The sequence below is a fragment of the Gouania willdenowi genome, unplaced genomic scaffold (assembly GCF_900634775.1).
Source record: "Gouania willdenowi unplaced genomic scaffold, fGouWil2.1 scaffold_357_arrow_ctg1, whole genome shotgun sequence".
NCBI classification, from domain to species: domain Eukaryota; kingdom Metazoa; phylum Chordata; class Actinopteri; order Blenniiformes; family Gobiesocidae; genus Gouania; species Gouania willdenowi.
Window position 1 is genome coordinate 35,878 of NW_021145119.1, and position 21,366 is coordinate 57,243.

The 21,366-nt window shown below is 36.1% G+C and overlaps 1 protein-coding gene across 7 annotated transcripts; it reads left to right on the forward strand.

Moving 5' to 3' along the window:
• The first annotated feature begins 5,665 nt into the window (after positions 1-5,665).
• LOC114459844 (uncharacterized) lies at positions 5,666-18,586 on the forward strand. Of its 7 annotated transcripts, none has more exons than XR_003673483.1 (10): positions 5,666-5,936; positions 9,431-9,582; positions 9,688-9,750; positions 13,806-13,886; positions 13,976-14,038; positions 14,168-14,230; positions 14,374-14,445; positions 14,648-14,871; positions 14,951-15,031; positions 18,425-18,586. XR_003673483.1 is itself a non-coding variant. In XM_028441996.1 (10 exons), exons 2-9 carry the CDS (start codon positions 9,490-9,492, stop codon positions 14,996-14,998), a joined length of 723 nt encoding a protein of 240 aa, XP_028297797.1. In that variant the 5' UTR covers positions 5,666-5,936; positions 9,431-9,489; the 3' UTR covers positions 14,999-15,031; positions 18,425-18,586. The 7 variants fall into 7 exon arrangements, 1 of the variants encoding a protein (XP_028297797.1); XM_028441996.1 differs by having other exon boundaries at positions 14,632-14,871; XR_003673484.1 differs by having other exon boundaries at positions 5,879-5,936; positions 9,520-9,582; positions 14,173-14,230; positions 14,632-14,871.
• The last annotated feature ends 2,780 nt before the right edge of the window (positions 18,587-21,366 follow it).

Below are 21,366 nucleotides of genomic sequence, written 5' to 3' on the forward strand. Positions count from 1 at the left end.
ATGAGGTGAGCCTGCTGCTAGCCCCCCCCCCCCTCTCCTGATGTCCACCTTGCCACAGTGCAGAGCCAAACAGGTCTGCTCACTGTGGAGGACAATGTGGTGATGGTTTGTCATTATAGAGTCACACACTACATTTATCCTCACACACTCACCACCGTTTGTAAGTATGGCTGTACATTGTGTAGGTTAGTGAAATCACACACCTTTAGGTCATGGTTGACAACTTCAGTAAACAGTAAAGATGAACTTTTATTCATACACTCATTACATGATGTGAACTTTTAATGCTTTGAACAATTTGGTGCCTTGTCATTGAATGTTCATTTCACGACAAGCAGCTTTTAGTTGCAGTAGAATAGCTTCTATTTGACACTAACATCTCCCTATGTTCTTTGTTAGGTGGAACCCGTCAGGATGAGGGAGGGGGTGTCAGGCCTGCAGTGCCTCATCAAAAGCTGACCCTGGAGCAGGTGAGATCTTCTGCTTGACTTTGTAGGAGGTCCAAATTAGATTGTATATTTTATGCCTATATCAACACTCACTGTTAGACACAAAAGCAAGGCATTAACTAAAAATTCAAAGCATGTTCGACCACATCACAGAACATTCACCCTTTAGGTCAAAAGCCACACTTTATGCACACCATCCAGCACATGTCCTGCTCTCTGTGTTAAGATTAAAAGTACAGTTGTCCTTATTTATTTTTGTTTATTTATTACTTAAGCAATATTACACAAAAGGTTGCACTGTTGTGCTGGAATCACATTTGCCAGATGACAAAATAACTGCAATGTCTTTATTCAAACACCAGATGGTGCACTATAAGTGTAGTGGCTACAACATTTGACCACAAGGGCCACACAGTTAGTGAGAGTAGTGATAAAACAATGTTCATGAAGTGAATAACATCACTTCCCTTGGTTATTTTATTTTTTATTTTATTGTCTGAATAAATGAAGTAAAACTAGTCCAGTGAAAGGGTTGTAACTATAAACTATGACATAAGAATTTGCAGTTATTTTATTAGAATCTTAGTATTTCTTTACAAGTTGTATTGGTAAAGGACAGTTCAATAAAAGTCATTATCTCAATGCACCAAAATTCTTGCACTAAAATATAAATTAGACATTTAAATTTGTAGATCATTATTATACAGGTCTATCCCACTTGAGATCAAGCTGCACTGTATGTGCCCCTGAGATACAATGATTTTGACACTTCATGTACTTTAGTTTTTAATGTATATAGAACAATTAAATGTAAATAAAATTGACAATGAGAGCAAAAAATTGAAGCTCTGTTTGTTTTGGTCTCTGCTGTATTTTTGGGTTGTAGGTCTGCAAAACAAAGAGTTATGCCATGAGAAAAATAATATTTGACTGAGGATTTATAACGAATTAAACATCTAACACATTTTTGTTGTAATACCAATATCAATCTGTCGTTTATCAAAGTTGTCATTCATTTATTGATTGTTCTAAATGGTAAATCAATGTAAATTCAAACATGGATAAAAGCAATATTACACTGGAAGTTGTGCTTTTTTAATTATCCAACAGTTCTACAAGCACATTTTATTAGTCAACAGTATTAAGCAACAACAGATTATGATTTGTTTATTTAATCATTTATTTGGCTCCTCCAAAACAAATAGATCCACAACTGGAAGGGAGACGAGGCTGTTGCCAGGCAACACAAACATTTTCTATTAGAAAGCCTGAACAGAGGAGTGATAACGTGTGTAAAAAGTCCCAGTGCTGTTGTTACTCTGGACCAAACACATTCCATGAGTGCTGATATAATCAAATGACTTGTTTGGAACTAACTGTTGTTTAATGTACATTTACAATTTAAAAATATCATTAACTGACCAATACATTTACTACTGCTGTCACCCTCTTTTATAGGATGGGACCAGAGTCATCATGAACCTCTGGAGAGAAGCTGTCCTGTTCCCCATCCTGCAGCACAGCAGGATTAAAGTGACCCACCTAAAGGGTGTCACTAACCACTATGGCTTTCAGCTGCAGAGTACTAACAGTACTGCAGTACATGTAAATATTCATTTTTGTTTTCAATAGGATGATTGGTTCTCTTCCCCTATGTATATATTCATTCATCTTTCTCCTAACAGTCAGTGATATCTGCAGCCCAGGAGGTGGAGGTACTGTCCTGTCTGCCATCAGAGGAAGGGGAGTACATCCTTCTCTTCGGAAATGTTGTCGTGGCGACCGACCTGTGGGAGCCTCTGGCCCCCATGCTCTATGATCCCCTCAGGGTCAGCATTGTGCTGCAGGGGGGGAGAGTTTCCACCATTACTCCTATTTAAAATAGGTGTAATAGGTGCATATGAGGTTAAAATAATATCTCTGCTTAACCAACAGCAATAATTAAATGTTGGCCATTGTTTCCCAGTTACCAGCCAAAGAATTATACAGGATCAACCTCATTAGACAAATAACCAAAAATAAACTGGAAAAAATTTACCTACAAAAGATAAAGACTGATCTTGAAATCCTGTTACTTCAACGATAGTTAATGTGGGTGCATAGTTATATGTGAATGATGGTTCTATCTGTAGAGATCTTAATAGATGCTTTTGAACTTTTAGGGAATAAGAATAGCACAAAAATTACTTGTTTCTGTATTTCTGTATTTTCTTTTTCACAAACATTTCTGGGGCTTTTTTTCAAAAGCAATGTTGTTTTATATAATGTTTTGATGGGGGGGTTAAGGAAAGAGTTTAACATAGATTCCTGCAGACAATGTCCCTTATGGCCCTTCCATCCTGGGCATCAGCAGCAGGATGAAGGGATGGTCATCCTCAGGAATCAGTTGTACAGCAGGGTGTGGCTCCCCTCTGGCAGAGAAACTTCAAATGCCAGCATTTTTCCACTGCATGTATGTAGCGTCAGTGAGACCGAGTGGAAACAGATGATTTTTCATGATTGGCATTGTTATTGATGCTGAAAGAAACCCAAAAGAGATAAGGGCAAGGAGCCCCACCTCTGAAAGTCTGCTTTAATTTGGTTAATCAATGGGGTGAAGTTAGCTGTGTATAAGGAAGGTAAAGTACGGGTGATGTTGATTCAATGAAATCTTTAAATGTCCCATCTGATATCAATAAAGGGTTAAACCTCCAGCGTTAAGAAAAAGAGGGCTGGCTTTGTATTTTAATATCAACACTAAGTGGTGCATGATCTGAAATAACAATCAAATAATATTCAGATGTTTCTACTTTAGAAATAAGGGAGCCATCCAAAAACAAGTTATCAATCCTTGAAAAAGACTGGTTTACCCGTGAGTAAAATGAATATGCTTTTGTGTTAGGATTATAAAACCTCCAAGGATCCACAAATCCATTCTGTAACATGAAATTTGAAATGGATTTAGCCATAGAAGACTGGGTCATAGTCTTAGGGTTAAAGTGATCTAACACAGGATCAAAAATTAGAAGATGGGAATCGAGGGAGGGGAGGCTGCCCAATAATGTGTCAGTGAAACTTGGATTATCAAAAATAGGAGCATATACAGTAACTAACAACACAGGTTTATTACCCAAAGTACCAATAACAATTAAAAATCTCCACTGTTTGTCAGCTATTACCTTTGATGACGTGAACTGCACTCTCTTATTAATTAGGATCACCATCCCTCTGGCTTTGGAATTGAATGTGGAGTGAAACACAGGTTCCATCCATGGACACCTGAGCCTAACATGATCCCTGTCCCGTAGATGAGTCTCCTGGAGAAAAATTACATCAATCTTAAGGCGTTTCAAATGTTGAAGTATTTTAGAACCTTTAACAGGGCTATTTAATCATTTTACATTCCAAGTCAAGAATCAAATGCCACCAATATTGGTCAAGTTCTGACTTGGACTTGGAGTACTAGTTATTGGCATTACACTTTAAAAGAATAAGAAATAATACATGGTAGCCTGACATCTCTCCCCCAAAAAGGAACACATACATTCACACACACAAATACTCAAACATTTTGGTTGGCAAATCAGCTGTTTGGAACTCATGACGACAGAGTTGATATTATTTGATTTGTTCATTCATTTCATTTATATTTAAATAGGAAACGTTCCAAACAGCTGATTGTCAACCAAAAGTCACATGACTGAGAACGAGAAAATAAACTAATTTGGGTAAACGGATCTAAAAAAAAATTAATAATAATAATTCAGAAAACGGATTTAAAAAAAATTAATTCGGAAAACAGATTTTTTTTTTTTTTACTGATGATTCCGGGTCAGAGTTCATCACATCGGCGTCATCCACAGTGCTGGTTGTTCAGCCATTTAATGATTTTTACTTTTCGAGTTAAAATATAAAGATATTAAGGATTTGCAGCGGCACAACTTTCACATTAGTGACGGACAGGTAAAGAGAATACTTTAGTTCTAGAGGACACAGTCATCATAAAGCATAGCTTGGAGTCCTGGTTGAATTCATCAGCAACAATACTACGTGCAACTTCATGGATACTGGTGGATAATAATAATAATAATAATAATAATAATAATAATAATAATAATAATAATAATAATAATAATAATAATAATAATAATCATCATCATCATCATCATCATAATAATAATAATATTAATGCATTGGATTTTATTTAGTACTTTTCATAGACACTCAAAGCGCGTTACATAATTTTCGTGCTTGTTTCCGTGTTGTGTTACAGTAGAATAGCATGTTTATGCATTGGAACCATTTCAGTTCTACACACGTTTCCTACTGAACGAGACGATCAAATGTGAAAATGTCTGTAATTACCAGAGAAGTTATACATGGTCTAACTTACTGCTTAACATGCTAGAATCAGTGCTACTGTACGTACAGAGCTATACAGTGTGTATGTGAGCTAATGATGCTAATGGTGAACAGCTATAACCAGTGTTTATTACACACACTGTGAGGAAGTTTTGTGTCCAGACACGTAATTATTCATTTATAGTTTAAATAGTGTTTACATACATATTATTTACAGTTAAAAAGCACTCAGCTTTGTTCACTAAATTCCTGTCAACAATTATTCTAGTGCAGTGGTTCCCAAACTTTTCACAGTCCGTACCCCTTCAAACATTTAACATGAGGCCATGTACCCCCTACTCCTGCACACTATAATGTAATGCAGCGTTTTTTAACCTTGGGGTCGTGACCCTATGTGGGGTCACCTGGAATTAAAATGGAGTCCTCTGAAATGTCTAATAATTCATGATCAAAAAATTAAACTGATTAAAATGTATTTTTGAAATGTTGTAATTATTATTTTTCAAATCTATGACACCACACACAAAACTAACTTAAATAACTGTATTCTATGCTTTCACTATCACAAATTTAATCTACTTCTATATATCTATTAATTCAAGGGAGGTCTGTGTGTGTGTGTTGATGTGTGTGTGTGGATGGAGCAAATATCTCCCAGACGCGGTGCCAGTTCGACCTGAAACTCGCTCGACGGCTTCCAAATATCCCGAGTGCGTGTATCTGTTATTTTGGAGTCATTTGGTCATTTCAAAATGTTTATTTTAATTTTATTTCACTTCTGGATGGCCCCAAAATGAAGCCTATTCAACTTTTGACCTCAGGGTGTGAGGGGGCGCTAGCGCACCATCTATATCTATTTCCTCACACGAGCAAGAGTCACGTGTGCACACAGCCAAGCAGACACGGACTGTAAACACGAGTGAGAGAGAAGAAGATAGTTTTATACCGGAGAGGAACGTCTGAGCAGCCGAGTTTGCAATGATAAGCTAGCAAAGCTCTTATGTCTCACTTATTGGGCCTGATGTTAGTCACTGATGTTCGTGTGTGTGAGCCACGGCAGACTCCACTTCCTCCTGTGCCATGCTATTGTTAGCTTCTCAAACACGGGAGCTCTCTGAAGAGATGTTTTGAAACCATCAGCCACTGGTGAGTCTTCTGCAGACACGTTTCCCATTGTTTAAACCATATAACTGTTGTTCAATAACGCGCTGTTTCACTAGAGTCGATATTGACCTCAACCTGTTCAATTCTCCATCTGGAAAACTGCGGATTCTGTGTCATGCCGGTGTTATAGTTTAAGTGGCGACCATTTTAGCTGGCGACCGACTTCCGGGAGCGTGGTTTGTTGCCTCAGCAATGGCAGATGTGTTCAAAAAGGACCAGGGTGCATAGCTGCCCGCGTTAATGCCGGGTAGCTTTTATTTACGTTGTACAACTGTTTAAAGTGTTAATATGTGATTGTGTTTGCAGCTCTGTGTGCGGACGTGTTACATGTAGAAAACCGGACTTCTCGGTGCGTCGCACACGCTGTTTTATTTTAATATTAATTATTTTATTATAGTTACTGGATTCTCATTATATGTTATTGCTTTTATTTTTATAACCATTACTATTACTACTTTCACTATTAATATTATATCTCTTTCTAATTTTACTATTACTGTATTGTTATTGTTATAATTAAATTATTCTTTTTTTAATTTTATTTTATGGTTACTGGTATTCTCATTGTATTATTATTAATTTTGCTATTACCTTATTATTTCATGTTTATTATTGTTTTTAATATTGTATTACAGTTACTGGATTCTCTTTGCTATTTTGTTATTGCCATTATTATTATTATATAATTGTACTACTCTAATAATGTTATTGGCATTATTATAATGATCATTATATTTTTAAACTCCTTTTTAATTATTAATATTTTATGTTATAGTTACTGGTATTCTCATTGTATTATTAGCATTGCTATATTATCATCACATTACCATATCATTATTTAATATTTTTTTATTGTTTTTTATCATATTATTGTTACTAGATTCTTATTATATTACTTTGTTATTGCTATTATTACTATTATTGTTATAACCATTAATATTATTACTATTACTATTTTCGCTAATACTATTTTTTGTATATTATCATCAGGGCTCTACACAAACTTATCCAGTGGTGGCACTGGTGTGACCAACTTTTTCTGTACAGTATAGCCATGCATGCTGATGAATAGTTGACTTAACTGGCGTACTGTAGTTTTGTATGAAGTAAAGATTGACAGTGACTCGAGATATATTTGCTAAATGTTTTAGCGTCAATGTTAAGTTTTTCTGTCACAAGCAGTGGCTGAAGTAATAATAATAATAATAATAATGGGTCCACAACAAGGGTGAGTTTTTCTTATATTATTCTATGTGCTAAGAAAGATGCTAGCAACTAAAATGTAAACACACTCACACGGCTGATGCACGTTCGTGCACTACACCGGGATGAAAATACTGAACTCACACAGAGCCGTTTAGAGAGTTTGTGTTGCAAAACGTTTATTTTTCGTGGTACTTCTGTGTCTCTCTTAACAACCGGCACAGGTGAGACAAAACTTCTGATTTTGTAAACTTCAACCTTTTAAAACCTCAGTCACTGTCCCTTTCTCTTATCTGTGTGTGTGTGTGTGTGTGTGTCAAATATCTCACCGACGCAGTGAGATATTTTACGACGGTGTTTACTGTCACTGTGGAGTGAATAACACGTACATCTCACTAAACATGATTATTAGATGTAATAATAAAGTACATAATTACGTGAAAAAATGTTTTTAACAAAAATAAGGATTTGATACACACACACACACATTACAGTAGTAAAACATGAAGTAGAATAAATAATAACAATCATACAGATATTTACTACAATCAAAGGTGTCAGGTTACAGTGGTAAATTGTAAAGTTCGATTGCCACAGGTAGGAATGATTTCCTGTGGCAATCTGTAGAGCATCGTGGTGGGATTAGCCTGCTGCAAAAAACAAAATAAACACACTTGAATATCATGCAGATATGTTATTGTACGTTCTAAAATTAACAATCTGTATAATGTGAAGAAGCAATAAAACAATGAGCATGAGTACAATTTGTCTCAATAAAACAAACCCTTCAGTTTCTTCCACTCGGAATCGATCCAGCGTCATTGAGAAAACAAAATCCATAGAGGGCAGCATTTAACACTCGACTACTGAGTCAGATATTTTGACATGGTCCTACTGTCAACTTACCATATATTGTCGGTCGCAGAGGAAACAGTGATTCCATGTTAAGTTGTGACCTCGTTTACCTAATTTTACACACGGAGAAGCAGACCCCATGACATTTTTTATTGGTTCAGAAATGACTAACAACCAGTCTCAAACAATCTGTGGAGGCAATGTGCAGTGTGCTGCCTTTATGGTCAAGAACGAAGCATTTGTTTCGGTCCAGATCAACTGCCAGCTTACTTCTGATGGTCGCAACATACAGAATCTGAATCCTTTATTGTTGTTGCGCTAAATCATTCCTGCCTGTAGCGATCGAGCTTTACAATTCATCACTGTAACCTTACACCTTTCATTGGAGTAAATATCTGTATTATTGTTATTATTTATACTACTTTATGTTTTACTACTGTAATGTGTGTGTATCAAATCCTTATTTTTGTTAAAAACATTATTTCACGTAATTATGTACTTTATTATTACATCTAATAATCATGTTTAGTGAGATGTACGTGTTATTCACTCCACAGTGACAGTAAACAGTCTTTTATGTTATCTATACAATACCTGTGACCCAGATGTAACATATATATATCATACACTGTGAAAAGGGCGACTTGAAGTTCCAAAGTGCACAAAGCTGCTTCTTGTTCATTAAATTAACCATCATCAATATCATCATCACCTGCTGATTGACGCACAACCAGGGCTTCCAAAGCTGCTGTTTGGAAGCCCATTTCTACCAGTTAAAAAAATAATATGAAAAGTAAAATAATAATAATAATACATTTTTAAGTCACAATTATGAGATATCTCATAATTATGACTTGAAAATGTATTATTATTTTACAATTTCCGGGGTGTTGTTGTTTTTACTGGCAGATATGGGCCATACCTTTGGCAGCATTTTAGGGTCCTTGGGTGCTGAAAATTCCACCTCTCTGGCCAATTATTGGCTATTTTTCTGCACTGCTTGGGCACCTCATGACATAAATGGTTAATTTATGTGCAGAAATTCACTTGTGAATGAATATCATTAGGTGGGAATTGTAGTTTATATAATTTCTATTGCATTTAAGCAAACACTAGTGGGTAAAACTGACATTTATAACTAATTTTGTAAAAATGTATTTTACATTTTCCCCCCTCTTATACGAGAGGGCGGCGCCGGTCTAGCCGCCACTGCTCATGAGGCGAACTCATTGTACCCTCTTAACGTATTTGATCTGCTTTCCAAGTTGTTTACTGGTGGCATAGTTTGCAGTTACATGAACTCAGTTCCAGGCGCACAAAGAATGTTGATGTAACATCATGTTGAATTTATAGGTACAGCATTTGCAGAAACTATTGTTGGTTTGCGAGTTCATTAGTCTTTGTTCTCTCTGTCACAGTTGCACTTAAATGTGTGACTCTACTACTATCTCTCTGAGCCTGGCTCATATCCCCTATAATGAGTAGTGGACATATCTGTTCTTCTCAGGGAAGTGATGAAGTTATCGTCCAAACAGATGAGCAAAGAGCTGAATATTCAATAATTGCACAGGTGAGACTAAAACTGAGACTCTCAAACTACAACCTATATCTCTCTTTCTCTACCCTTATTTTTATTACATTTTCTGTAAATAAGGGGCATTTTTGTTCTTCTCAGAAAAATAATGAAGATTCCAGCAAAGCAAAACAGCAGCAAGCAGAACCTTCCATGACAGCACAGGTGAGACAAAACTTCTGATTTTGTAAACTACAACCTTTAAAAGCTCAGTCACTGTCCCTTTCTCTTATCTACCTATAAAAGCAAGTGTGTGTGTGTGTGTGTGTGTGTGTGTGTGTGTGTGTGTGTGTGTGTGTGTGTGTGTGTGTGTGTGTGTGTGTGTGTTGTGTGTGTGTGTGTGTGTGTGTGTGTGTGTGTGTGTGTGTGTGTGTGTGTGTGTGTGTGTGTGTGTGTGTGTGTGTGTGTGTGTGTGTGTGTGTGTGTGTGTGTGTGTGTGTGTGTGTGTGTGTGTGTCTGCTGAGTCTGCTGATTTGGAGTAATTTGGTAATTTCAAAATGTTTATTTTAATTTTATTTCACTTCTGGATGGCCCTGAAATGAAACCTATTCAACTTTTGACCTCAGGGTGTGAGGGGGCGCGAGCGCACCATCTTTATCTATTTCCTCACATGAGCAAGAGTCACGTGTGCACACAGCCAAGCAGACACGGACTGTAAACACGAGTGAGAGAGAAGAAGATAGTTTTATACCGGAGAGGGTCTGGGTACCATTGGATAATCCCAAATTCATCTGTAAACCAAAATTAAATAACCATTTTTCTTCCTCTCCTTTTCAAACAAAAAACAAAAACAAAACGTTTTACCGTTTTAATCAAAAAACCATAAAACAAATCCAAATTGGCCTGTTTTTCGATTTTCCCGTGTCCTTTTCTCCTTTTCCCTTTTACAATTGAACATTGAAAAACAGCAGTTTCCCTTTTCCATTCTCCTTTCCCCGTTTAGAATTGAAAATAGAAAATCAGCTGTTTCCTTTTTCCGTTCTGAACTCTGAAACGGTCTGGCTTTTTTTCAGCCGACATGCGGAAGTGATGGTGTCAGAATAAAAGCATACAGGGAGAGAGAATATAAAGCAGGCACATGATCTATCACAGAGTGATACATCATTAAAAGCCTTACAAAAGCTACATAAAGATCAAGTTTTGGTGTTTTTTTAAAATTTCGACATGAAATTGCTTAGCCGGCCTGTCGTGTTTGAAAAACATAATCCAAAATGACCAGCAGAGGTCCCCACGTCCCAACAAACAATATGAGACACCAAATCCCTTCTGAAATATGATTGCATCCATTGCCTCGAGTCCCATTTACCACATCATCTACTGTCACATATTGTATACAACTGGTACATTGAGACATACAACTGGTACAGAGACTATTTCAAAAAATGAATGGCTTGAGGCGTTTAAAAATAAGTTGCTTTGAGTCTAGTTTTATATTGTATATGTAGTTGTTCATGTTTTTCTTTTTAGCATATTATTAAATCCACATTTTTGGTTTTTTATTTTGCAAACTGTTAAAAAAAATCTGAGTTGTTATTTAATTATTCATAAATTGATGCAGTGGATAGTTGTCTGTTTGTAGTACAGCAAATTATAACTTTTGCATTGTTTTTTACTTTGTCTCAATTCTTCAAAAATAATTCCCAGTAGCCAGTGTGGCTTTGAAGAAATTATTATTATTATTTTTACTGTTTCGCTGCCAAATAATGTTATATCAATACTATAGTTTGTGTTTATTTAGAGACAGTAGTTACTTTTCAAATCATACACAGAGGTAGATGCAAACCAAGCTTTTCTCCAATTATAGCCCATAAAAATGTAAAAGTTCAGTCAACCCATTTCACTGTATGTTTTATTCAATAAACATTTTTAGCAGCTTAGTTAAGCAGGTACATGTCTACGGCTGCCTCTGATTTTCATTCAGCTTGCTGACCACAGTCAACTGTTATGTACAGTATGTATGCTTAATGACATCATGATAGTTTATTTATTTTGTGTACAGTGACCTAGTCTTACACAGCAACCTGATGAAACCAAGACCATTGGCGCTACAATGTCTATGGAGTTTGGTTATCAGCGTCTCAAACACATACGTATTTATTTATTTAAATATACTAAAACAGAAAGATACACAAATACATATATTGACTCCAAAAAACATACATTACAGAAAAATACACCAAACAAAAAAATATAAAAGTGAGTTAAAAAACAACAACAAACACATTTATCATATTCATATCCCATAGAATTAAACCGGGGAAATCGCACACGCTGTTTTATTTTAATATTAATTATTTTATTATAGTTACTGGATTCTCATTATATGTTATTGCTTTTATTTTTTATAACCATTACTATTACTACTTTCACTATTAATATTATATCTCTATCTAATTGTACTATTACTGTATTGTTATTGTTATAATTAAATTATTCTTTTTTTATTTTATCTTATGGTTACTGGTATTCTCATTGTATTATTATTAATATTGCTATTACCTTATTATTTTATGTTTATTATTGTTTTTAATATTGTATTACAGTTACTGGATTCTCTTTGCTATTTTGTTATTGCCATTATTATTATTATATAATTGTACTACTCTATTAATGTTATTGGCATTATTATAATGATCATTATATTTTTAAACTCCTTTTTAATTATTAATATTTTATATTATAGTTACTGGTATTCTCATTGTATTATTAGCATTGCTATATTATCATATTTTTATTATCATTGTATTATTAGCATTGCTATATTATCATCATATTACCATATCATTATTTAATATTTTTTATTGTTTTTTATCATATTATTTTTACTAGATTCTTATTATATTACTTTGTTATTGCTATTATTATTATTATTATTATTATTATAACCATTACTATTATTACTATTACTATTTTCGCTAATACTATTTTTTGTATATTATCATCAGGGCTCTACACAAACTTATCCAGTGGTGGCACTGGTGTGACCAACTTTCTCTGTACAGTATAGCCATGCATGCTGATGAATAATTGAATTAACTGGCGTACTGTAGTTTTGTATGAAGTAAAGATTGACAGTGACTCGAGATATATTTGCTAAATGTTTTAGCGTCAATGTTAAGTTTTTCTGTAACAAGCAGTGGCTGAAGTAATAATAATAATAATAATAATAATGGGTCCACAACACGGCTCCACTATGATTGTTTGTTCTGTGCAAGGGTGAGTTTTTCTTATATTATTCTATGTGCTAAGAAAGATGCTAGCGGCTACAATGTAAACACACACACACACGGCTGAAGCACGTTCGTGCACTACACCGGGATGAAAATACTGAACTCACACAGAGCCGTTTAGAGAGTTGGTGTTGCAAAACGTTTATTTTTCGTGGTACTTCTGTGTCTCTCTTAACAACCTGCGACGGATTATGTGTAAGACGCGCGCGCGAGAAAACACACGGAGGAGATGGATGGAGAGACACACACAGTATTTATAATAAAAATAAACTAAATGAGTAAAACAAAACAAAAAATAAACAATATTTATACAAAAAATACACCAAATGACTCCAGAATCACACTACAATGGCAACAAAAAACAATAATTATCCAAAAAATGCACAAAAAGACAACTGAAAGATAAAAAAAACACAATGATGACATTAAACCAGGAAAATTGCACCCACATTTTGCACCCGCAAATATACCCCTGTTGCTCCCACATGAATGCATACTTCTGACGGGCACTGTACTCGACTTAAAAAAAACATACATTTACAGAAAAATATAACAAAAATATGAAAATGGCTCAAAATACACAAAACTAAATGTTTATACAAAAAATACACAAAATGACTCCTGAATAACACTACTATAGCAACAAAAACAACAATTATACAAAAATACACATGACTCCAAAAAAATATACATTTAAAAAAGATAAATACATAAAAAAAATAGTTACAGCAAACATTTATGCACAAAAAGACAACAGAAAGATACACAAATACACATGGCTCCAAAAAACATACGATACAGAAAAATACACCATACAAAAAAAATATAAAAGTGAAGTCATGCACATGACCCATAGAATTAAACCAGGAAAATTGCACCCACATTTTGCACCCGCAAATATACCCCTTATGCTCCCACATGAATACATACTTCCGACGGGCACTGCACTAGTCTTTTATAATGAATGATGGACATGTGTGTGCTTACTAGGAACATGATGAAGATGCCAGCCAGCCATGCAAACATAGAGCAGAGACACTCACAATAAGTCAACTGGTGACACTCTTACTGGTCGGAATCTTTCTCTGTGTGCCATGTTCATCACTCCTTTCTGTCTCTTTATCGTTCTTTGTTATTATTGACAAGGGTTTTCTCCTCAGGAAAGTGATGAAGATGCCAGAAAAACAAATGAGCTGAGAGTAGAAACTTCAACAATAAGCCATGTAAGACAAGAGTATTGTTTTCTGTCTCTCTCAAATTACAGTCTCTAAAGCCTTGTTCCTGTCCCAGACTCAATGCTCCCCTTCTAGTCTCTTTTTTAAATGAATATTGGGCATGTGTGTTCTTCCAAGGATAGTGATGAAGATGACAGCCAAACAGAAGAGCAGAGAGCAGAAACTTTTAATGAAGCACAGGTGAGACGAAACTACAACCATTACTCTTTTTCTGTCTCTGAAACTACACAACCTTCACAGTCTTATCTCCTCTTCTTTTTCTGATGTTTTTGATGACTAATGGACTTTTGTTCTTCCTCTATGGTCCATCATGTTCAAAAAAGAGCTCTCAGAGCAATGATGACGCTGGCAGCCAAACAGAAGTGCAAAGAGCAGACCTTTCCACATTGGAACAGGTGAGATTAAACACAATTAAGTTCATTCTATTATCTGGTATGTCATTATTCGTACAAGTCAAAAAATAGATAACCAGATGTGCTCATTATTCCTGCACTTCATGATACTGTACAAAGACTCTGATCTTGTGTTGTGCTTTCTATATCTGTGTTTTTAAAAGAGTGCTTTTTCCCCTGTAATTTTAGGAAAATGTCCCTCAAGACATGGATGTTGTTCACTCCCATGGACTAACGGAAGGGCAGAGTTTCATCTCCATTCTCTCCTTTGCACTGAAACACAACACTACTGGTGTATTAACTGAAGATCTGCTGACACTTCTAAAGTTACATTCTGCTGGGACAAGTGCAGTTCCAACAAGCAAGTACTTTTTGGAAAAACCATCAGCTGGTATTGTAGATACATTTCAACGCCATCACTACTGCAGAGTATGTACTAAGTACCTTGGCACTTCTCAATCAGAATAAGGGACCTTAACATGTGTGTCATATTTGTCATCCATCACAGCAAAAGACAGTTTACACGGAGGACATTTCTTTATCAGTATTCCGTTAAAGGATCAACTTAAAGATATTCTTGAAAATCAGGGTATGTATGATTTTTGTTTTCTTACTGATGACCGTAGGCATGGAATAAATGATATATGTGATGGGACTTTATATCAGAGCTTGAAATCAAAAAGTGAAGAAGATTTCTTATCCCTAACATTTAATTGTGATGGTGTACCAGTCTTTCAGTCCTCTAGATTCAGTATTTGGCCAATACTGTGTTGCGTTAATGAGATACCCCCTGATATTAGAGATAAGCATGTACTTTTATGTGGTTTGGATCCAGAAAGCCAGACATGACCTGCTTTTTGAAACCATTTGTGGAGGAATGTAACAATCTTTCACGAGCTGGCTTTGAGTGGCAGCATCCTTGTGATCAGTCGTGGAGGCGTGCAAAGGTGCATTCATTGTGCTGTGTGTGTGATGCAGTAGCAAGGCCATTGGTACAAAATTTTAAACAACTTAATGGTGAATATGGCTGTGGGGTCTGCCTTCATCCTGGAGATCAAATAAGGAAGGGAAAAGGAAATTCAAGGGTTTACACATGCTTAGAGGAAAAACTTAACTACAGAAATCATAAAACTACTGTAGAAATTGGACAAAATGCTGAAAGAGAAAAGAACATTTTGGGCATTAAAGGCTCATCTGCTATCGTAGATTTAGCTGAGTTTGATCTAATCAATGGCATGGTCCCTGACTACATGCATTGTGTTTTGCTTGGCGTGTGCAGACAATTGGCAACATTGTGGTTTGAAACAAAGAGCAATGCTGAGCCATGGTACATTGGCACACAAACGGCAATTATGGACAGACGACTTGTGTCAATAAAACCTCCAGGAAGTGTTGCGCGAGTTCCGAGATCTCTCACTGATCGAAAATTCTAGAAAGCCCATGAATGGCAACACTGGCTTCTGTACTATAGCTTGCCAGTTCTGAAAGGTCTACTTCCCCAGAAGTATCATGTTCACTGGGCATTATTGATGGAGGGCATAAGCATTTTGTTGAGTTCTGAATTAAATGCTGAACAGATAAATCATGCCCATGATGCATTAGTGTACTTTGTTGGAGGTGTGCAATCACTGTATGGGAAAGAGCACATGACATTTAATGTTCATTCACTTCTGCATTTAAGCCAAAGCGTTGTGCATTTCGGCCCTTTGTGGGCCGACTCAGCATTTATGTTTGAAGATTTCAAAGGATACCTGCTGAAACAAGTAAAAAGTAGTCAAGCTGTACCACAACAAATCTGCAAACGAGTGTTGTTATCTCGTGCTTTTCCCCGTTTAACAAAGACGTTTCTAACAAATGCCCCAGCAGAAGTTAAAGATTTCTGTCGTGAAATGAGAACAGAAAAGCACCATGTAAAGAAAGTTGCAAAGTTCAATGAGGTGACTGCCCTTGGTCCTCCAAATGTAAGAATAATATCTGTTTCTGAACCAGCTGCCCTGCACCCATTGACTCTGTAGTGAATTACTGCAAGAGGATATTTGTAAATGGAGAGGTTGTTCATGGTCATACCTACAGCAAAAGCAAAACAAAGAAACAACTCTATTGTACTTTTGAAGGATGGGACTATTTTTAGAGTCCCACACTTCATTGACATGGGTGATCAGTGTCTGTATGCCATAGGAAACTATGGTAATTGCACAGTGCAGAAGTTAACCAGAGGCTCTCTTATCAGAACCCCACTAAGTTACACGTCAAATGTGCACTTCCCCACAGGCTTCCACAAAGCCATAAACAGTACTCATGTTGTTAGACCATGTTTGTATATTCAATGTTCACAGTCCAGCTCAATTGTATGTAAATTCCTAAAGACATACTACTGTAAATGAATGAACGTACACTAAATTATCACGTAATTGTTTAAAGGCTTAATGTGACGTTGTAATCTGACAACATCACAGACAGCGAGACTCATATTTTTCACTCATTGTGGACGGAGGATATACTGGATTACTGCTATATATGTGTGTAAAACCTCACACATTCTGCCATCAAGGTTGTTGAAATGGAAAAAGTAATTGACCTGTAACTACAGTGAGAAAACCCTAAAACCTATTTAACTGTAAAGTAACAGCCCATATCTGAGTGTAATACTAACTAACTAATTATGTTTGTGCTATATATGAAATAAAAAAGAGTGAGGTACAGGGGCCAATCAATTATTTCAGTGATCTTTTAATGCACTTCAGCTTGCTGGGTTTTGTAAAAAGAAAAACATCCACTTCCGCTTTTTGAACTATCAAAATAAATGTGACTTTTGTTATATAACATGCAAATTTTGTGCGAAATAAAATTCTTACCACAGTAAGACAGCGAGGATTTTTTGTTTATTTTATTTTATTTTAACTTTACTTGAAATTTAAAGCCTTACTTGCAGTACTTGCATGGTACACAGGTACACATCATTATATTCTTCTTCAAATCAATTAAGAAATATCAATACTTGAGAGAAGAGAGGTGACTTTAAAAACAGGAATTGATAAAGTGCTAACATTAGCAAAAACTTTTACATGAACTGTAAGAGTTCCATCTCAATTTAATTTAAAGATTTTTTTTTTTAATTTCTCATAAATGCCAATTGTACGTATGCCCTTGTAAGTTTTTTATACATCACTTTGCAAGATTTTTAGTTTGCCAAAATCATATAACTTTGATATTATACATATCTAATAAGAATTTTGTATGTGGAGTTAATGTCTTATAAAGTACTTGTAAGTTCTAAAATTGTATACATTTCCATTATGAATATTTACTAGGGATCTTGTACTTGCTTAGACTTTCATGCATTTAACATACAAGTTTCAGATAAAATATAAACATTTGGTAAAAATGTTCTATTTCTTTTCCATATGGGTTTTCACCTGTCTAAATACCATTGATGTGTGTATGTGTGTACTTAAGGTGACGTTTGTCTTGTGGTTAATTTCTTAATTATTAGTTATATTAATGAATTGTCAGATGTGATACATTCTGCAAAAAATGTTACCAGAGCCAAAATATATTCAGGACCATTCAGGCTAATGGTTTAAGAGTGTGCTGTTGATAATGGCTGCATGTTTAGCAGTGTAATGAGTCCAAGAAACATGAAAATCCACTGGGGTAGTCTAACAGAAGCAAGGCTGCCCGTATGTGTCATCATCTAACACACCCCCCCCCCCAAGCTCCTGGTATTTCCACATGGTCTCCCACTCTTGATAAAATCATACTCATTCTTCTTAGTTTCCAAGATCTGCCAAATTTGGGTATTCTCAAGGAGATATGGCCCAACCCGATCTGTTCAGATTGTCAGCTGACCTTTTTCCTGAGTTCATAATGTTGCAAAACATGTATTATTTGAATAGTAAGAGATTTGTCTATTTGCTCAGCTAAATCCAGATAGTGTCTTGTCATTTTAAAATAGTGTTTTTTATGTTTATGTGCCTCTCAGAAAGAACTTCAGCATATTGTTCACCTGTGGAACACCCACATCATTCAGAGAAGCAGAAATGCAGTTGCACCAAGTGGCCGGCCTCACATGATGTACATGCTTCCTCAGCTTTTTGGGGAAAGGACCATCTCAAACATGCATCTGTGCAAGCAGTACAAACATGCAGAGCACAATGCATACAACGATGGACCTTACCCATGTGATGAGACTGCCATCCACTGGAAGGATAAGGTGAACACAGACAACTTCCTTCATCTCCCATCCACAATTGAACTGTATCTATTTTTAAGAACTTGCACACGTAAAGATTAGTGAAATAAGCTATCCTGGCTCGTAAAGCACCACCTGCATTAATATTTTTTTATTCATATTGTCCACAGCCCCCCCACCAGCATCCCTGGCTGACAGGAGACTCCCACGCCAAACCCAACGGGAGAGCAGGCGCAGGGCGAAGGTGGAGGAGGAGGGGAGGACGAGACAGGGGGACAGAGAGCAAGAGGAAAGAATGGCAGAGAAACATGCAGGCCCCCAGCCCCAAGGGCCACCCAGACGTGCACGGAGGAGGCAGGAGAGTAACACCAAACCACCCAGGGACCACGAGAGCACCCGAAAGGGACGCACGCCCGCGCAGAGGCACCCAAAACACCCCAGCAAGCCACCCAGGTCAAGGCCACCCCACAAGCCCATGGAGGTCCAGGACTACAGTTAGATCAGTGTGTTTGTAAAGAGTGGTGCTGGCAGTCGCTTGCAGGCTAGATCATCAGGCTGAAAACAAAAAATTCAAGAAGATTCAATGCAATTAGACCTGTATATATTGTTGAAACAACAACAAAAAGAGGCTTTAAAACTGTAAGTCTGTACCGTACTACACAATGTTTTCATCTGATGGCTCTGTTTAGGGAAAAAGAACTACGCTTGTCACGCTATTGTCGTCAGGTCCGCTCATCGTTTGAGTGGTTTGCGTGTTTGTCCCGCTCCGCTCAGCCACCAGAACTCAATCGTCTGGTGAGCACTTCCAGATTAATCACCTTTATGAAAAATACAAGGAGATTAAGATAGATTCCAGGCTAGCCCACTCATGTCTTTTGCACCAAGGCGAGGCAAATTTATTTGTATAGCGCATTTCATACACAAGGCAACTCAATGTGCTTTACATGATCAAAAAGTGCAACAGGAAACATTCAACAGCTTAAAATCAATAAGAACATTAAAGTCAGCAAAAAATAAAAATAATCAATAAACACATTACATCAACAATATGACCAAAAATCTCCCTCTCAATCATACGCAGTGATTTAAAAATGTTCACATTAGATGCTGACTTCAGCTCTGCTGGCAGTTTGTTCCACTTCTTTGCAGCATAACAACTAAACACAGCATCACCATGTTTACTGTGAGCTCTGGGCAAAACATTTGGTGATAAATAAAAAAATTCTGACCAGATTTTATGAAGATTGAATGTATGTTTTTATGTATAACAACAATAATAACATATTTTATATCAAAATAAGGTATTTGAATTCTTACTTAATAATTATATTTTTTGGGTATTGAATACAATTCATAATAATTGTTAAAAAAGAAAAATAATGTTAACAAAAATAAAGAATAATTCCGTATAGATTTTGAAAATACTTTAGGCCCACAAACAACAAGAATAATATTATTAATAATATTGATAATAATAATACAATGGAGCATTGTAGTCAGTAAAAAAAAACCCGTTTTCCGAATTAATATTTTTTTAAATGACCAGACACGTAATTATTCATTTATAGTTTAAATAGTGTTTACATATATATTATTTACAGTTAAAAAACACTCAGCTTTGTTCACTAAATTCCTGTAAACAATTGTTCTAGTGCAGTGGTTCCCAAACTTTTCACAGTCCGTACCCCTTCAAACATTTAACCTGAGGCCATGTACCCCCTACTCCTGCACACTATAATGTAATGCAGCCTTTTTTAACCTTGGGGTCGTGACCCCATGTTGGGTCACCTGGAATTAAAATGGAGTCCCCTGAAATGTATAATAATTTATGATTAAAAAAAAAAAAACTGATAAATGCATTTTTTAAAATGTTTTAATTCTTATTTTTCAAATCATAAAACCACACACAAAACAAACTTAAATAACTGTATTCTATGCTTTCACTTTCACAAATTTAGTCTACATAAAATAAAACGCAGTATAAAAATATCTGAGCTGGCACATCTTGTCACATTGTGTCCTAATCCTCACAACAACAAACATTATCAAAAGATAATTCTAGAAAGAAAAGAAAAAGAAAATTAAATGTGGCTTTATTGTTTTTTCATTTCAGATGTGATTGATCCACTGAAGCAGAGGATGAATGCTGTAACCATCACTGCTGTGTTACACATGGACCAAAGTTTCCTCTCAGCCTGTTGTTAATAGAAATGAAACACTTTCTCATCTGCTTTGCTTCAGTTCATTTAGGGCCAACATTGTTGAATTGATTGATCACCACATTTGACACTACACAGATATACAGTATGTATGAATAACGTGCTTCAAGTAGAGAAAATAAGACATGAAAGCATTAGAAAATGAGTGTTTTTCCTCTTTTTTAATGTAATATCTTTATGTAGGTCAAACAGTCAAACATTGTTTTGTGTTGTACATGTGAGTGACATATAACATTCTGTCAACTGGACCTTCCATGCTGTGGTTGTTGGGGGGGGGGGGGGGGGGTTCATGTTTGTACAGACTGGTAAAGAGGGCTGATCTGTGGTGGACACAGAGCTGGACTCTGGTGGCAGAATGACAGACCCTGGAGAAGACTCCATCCATCCTGGAGAAGACAAAGCCCCCACTGCACTGGACCATGATCACACAGAACAGCTGTTTAGTCTCTGAGCTGCTCCACAAACACTCAGGAAGTATGCATCATTAATAATATTATTATCCACCGGTATATG

Coding starts and splice junctions, on each gene's coding strand:
- LOC114459844 (XM_028441996.1), top strand. CDS start 9,490: ATGAGTAGTGGACATATCTGTTCTTCTCAGGGAAGTGATGAAGTTATC. Junction 14,231..14,373: donor AAACTTTTAATGAAGCACAG/GTGAGACGAAAC, acceptor TGTTCAAAAAAG/AGCTCTCAGAGCAATGATGA. Junction 14,446..14,631: donor ACCTTTCCACATTGGAACAG/GTGAGATTAAAC, acceptor CTGTAATTTTAG/GAAAATGTCCCTCAAGACAT.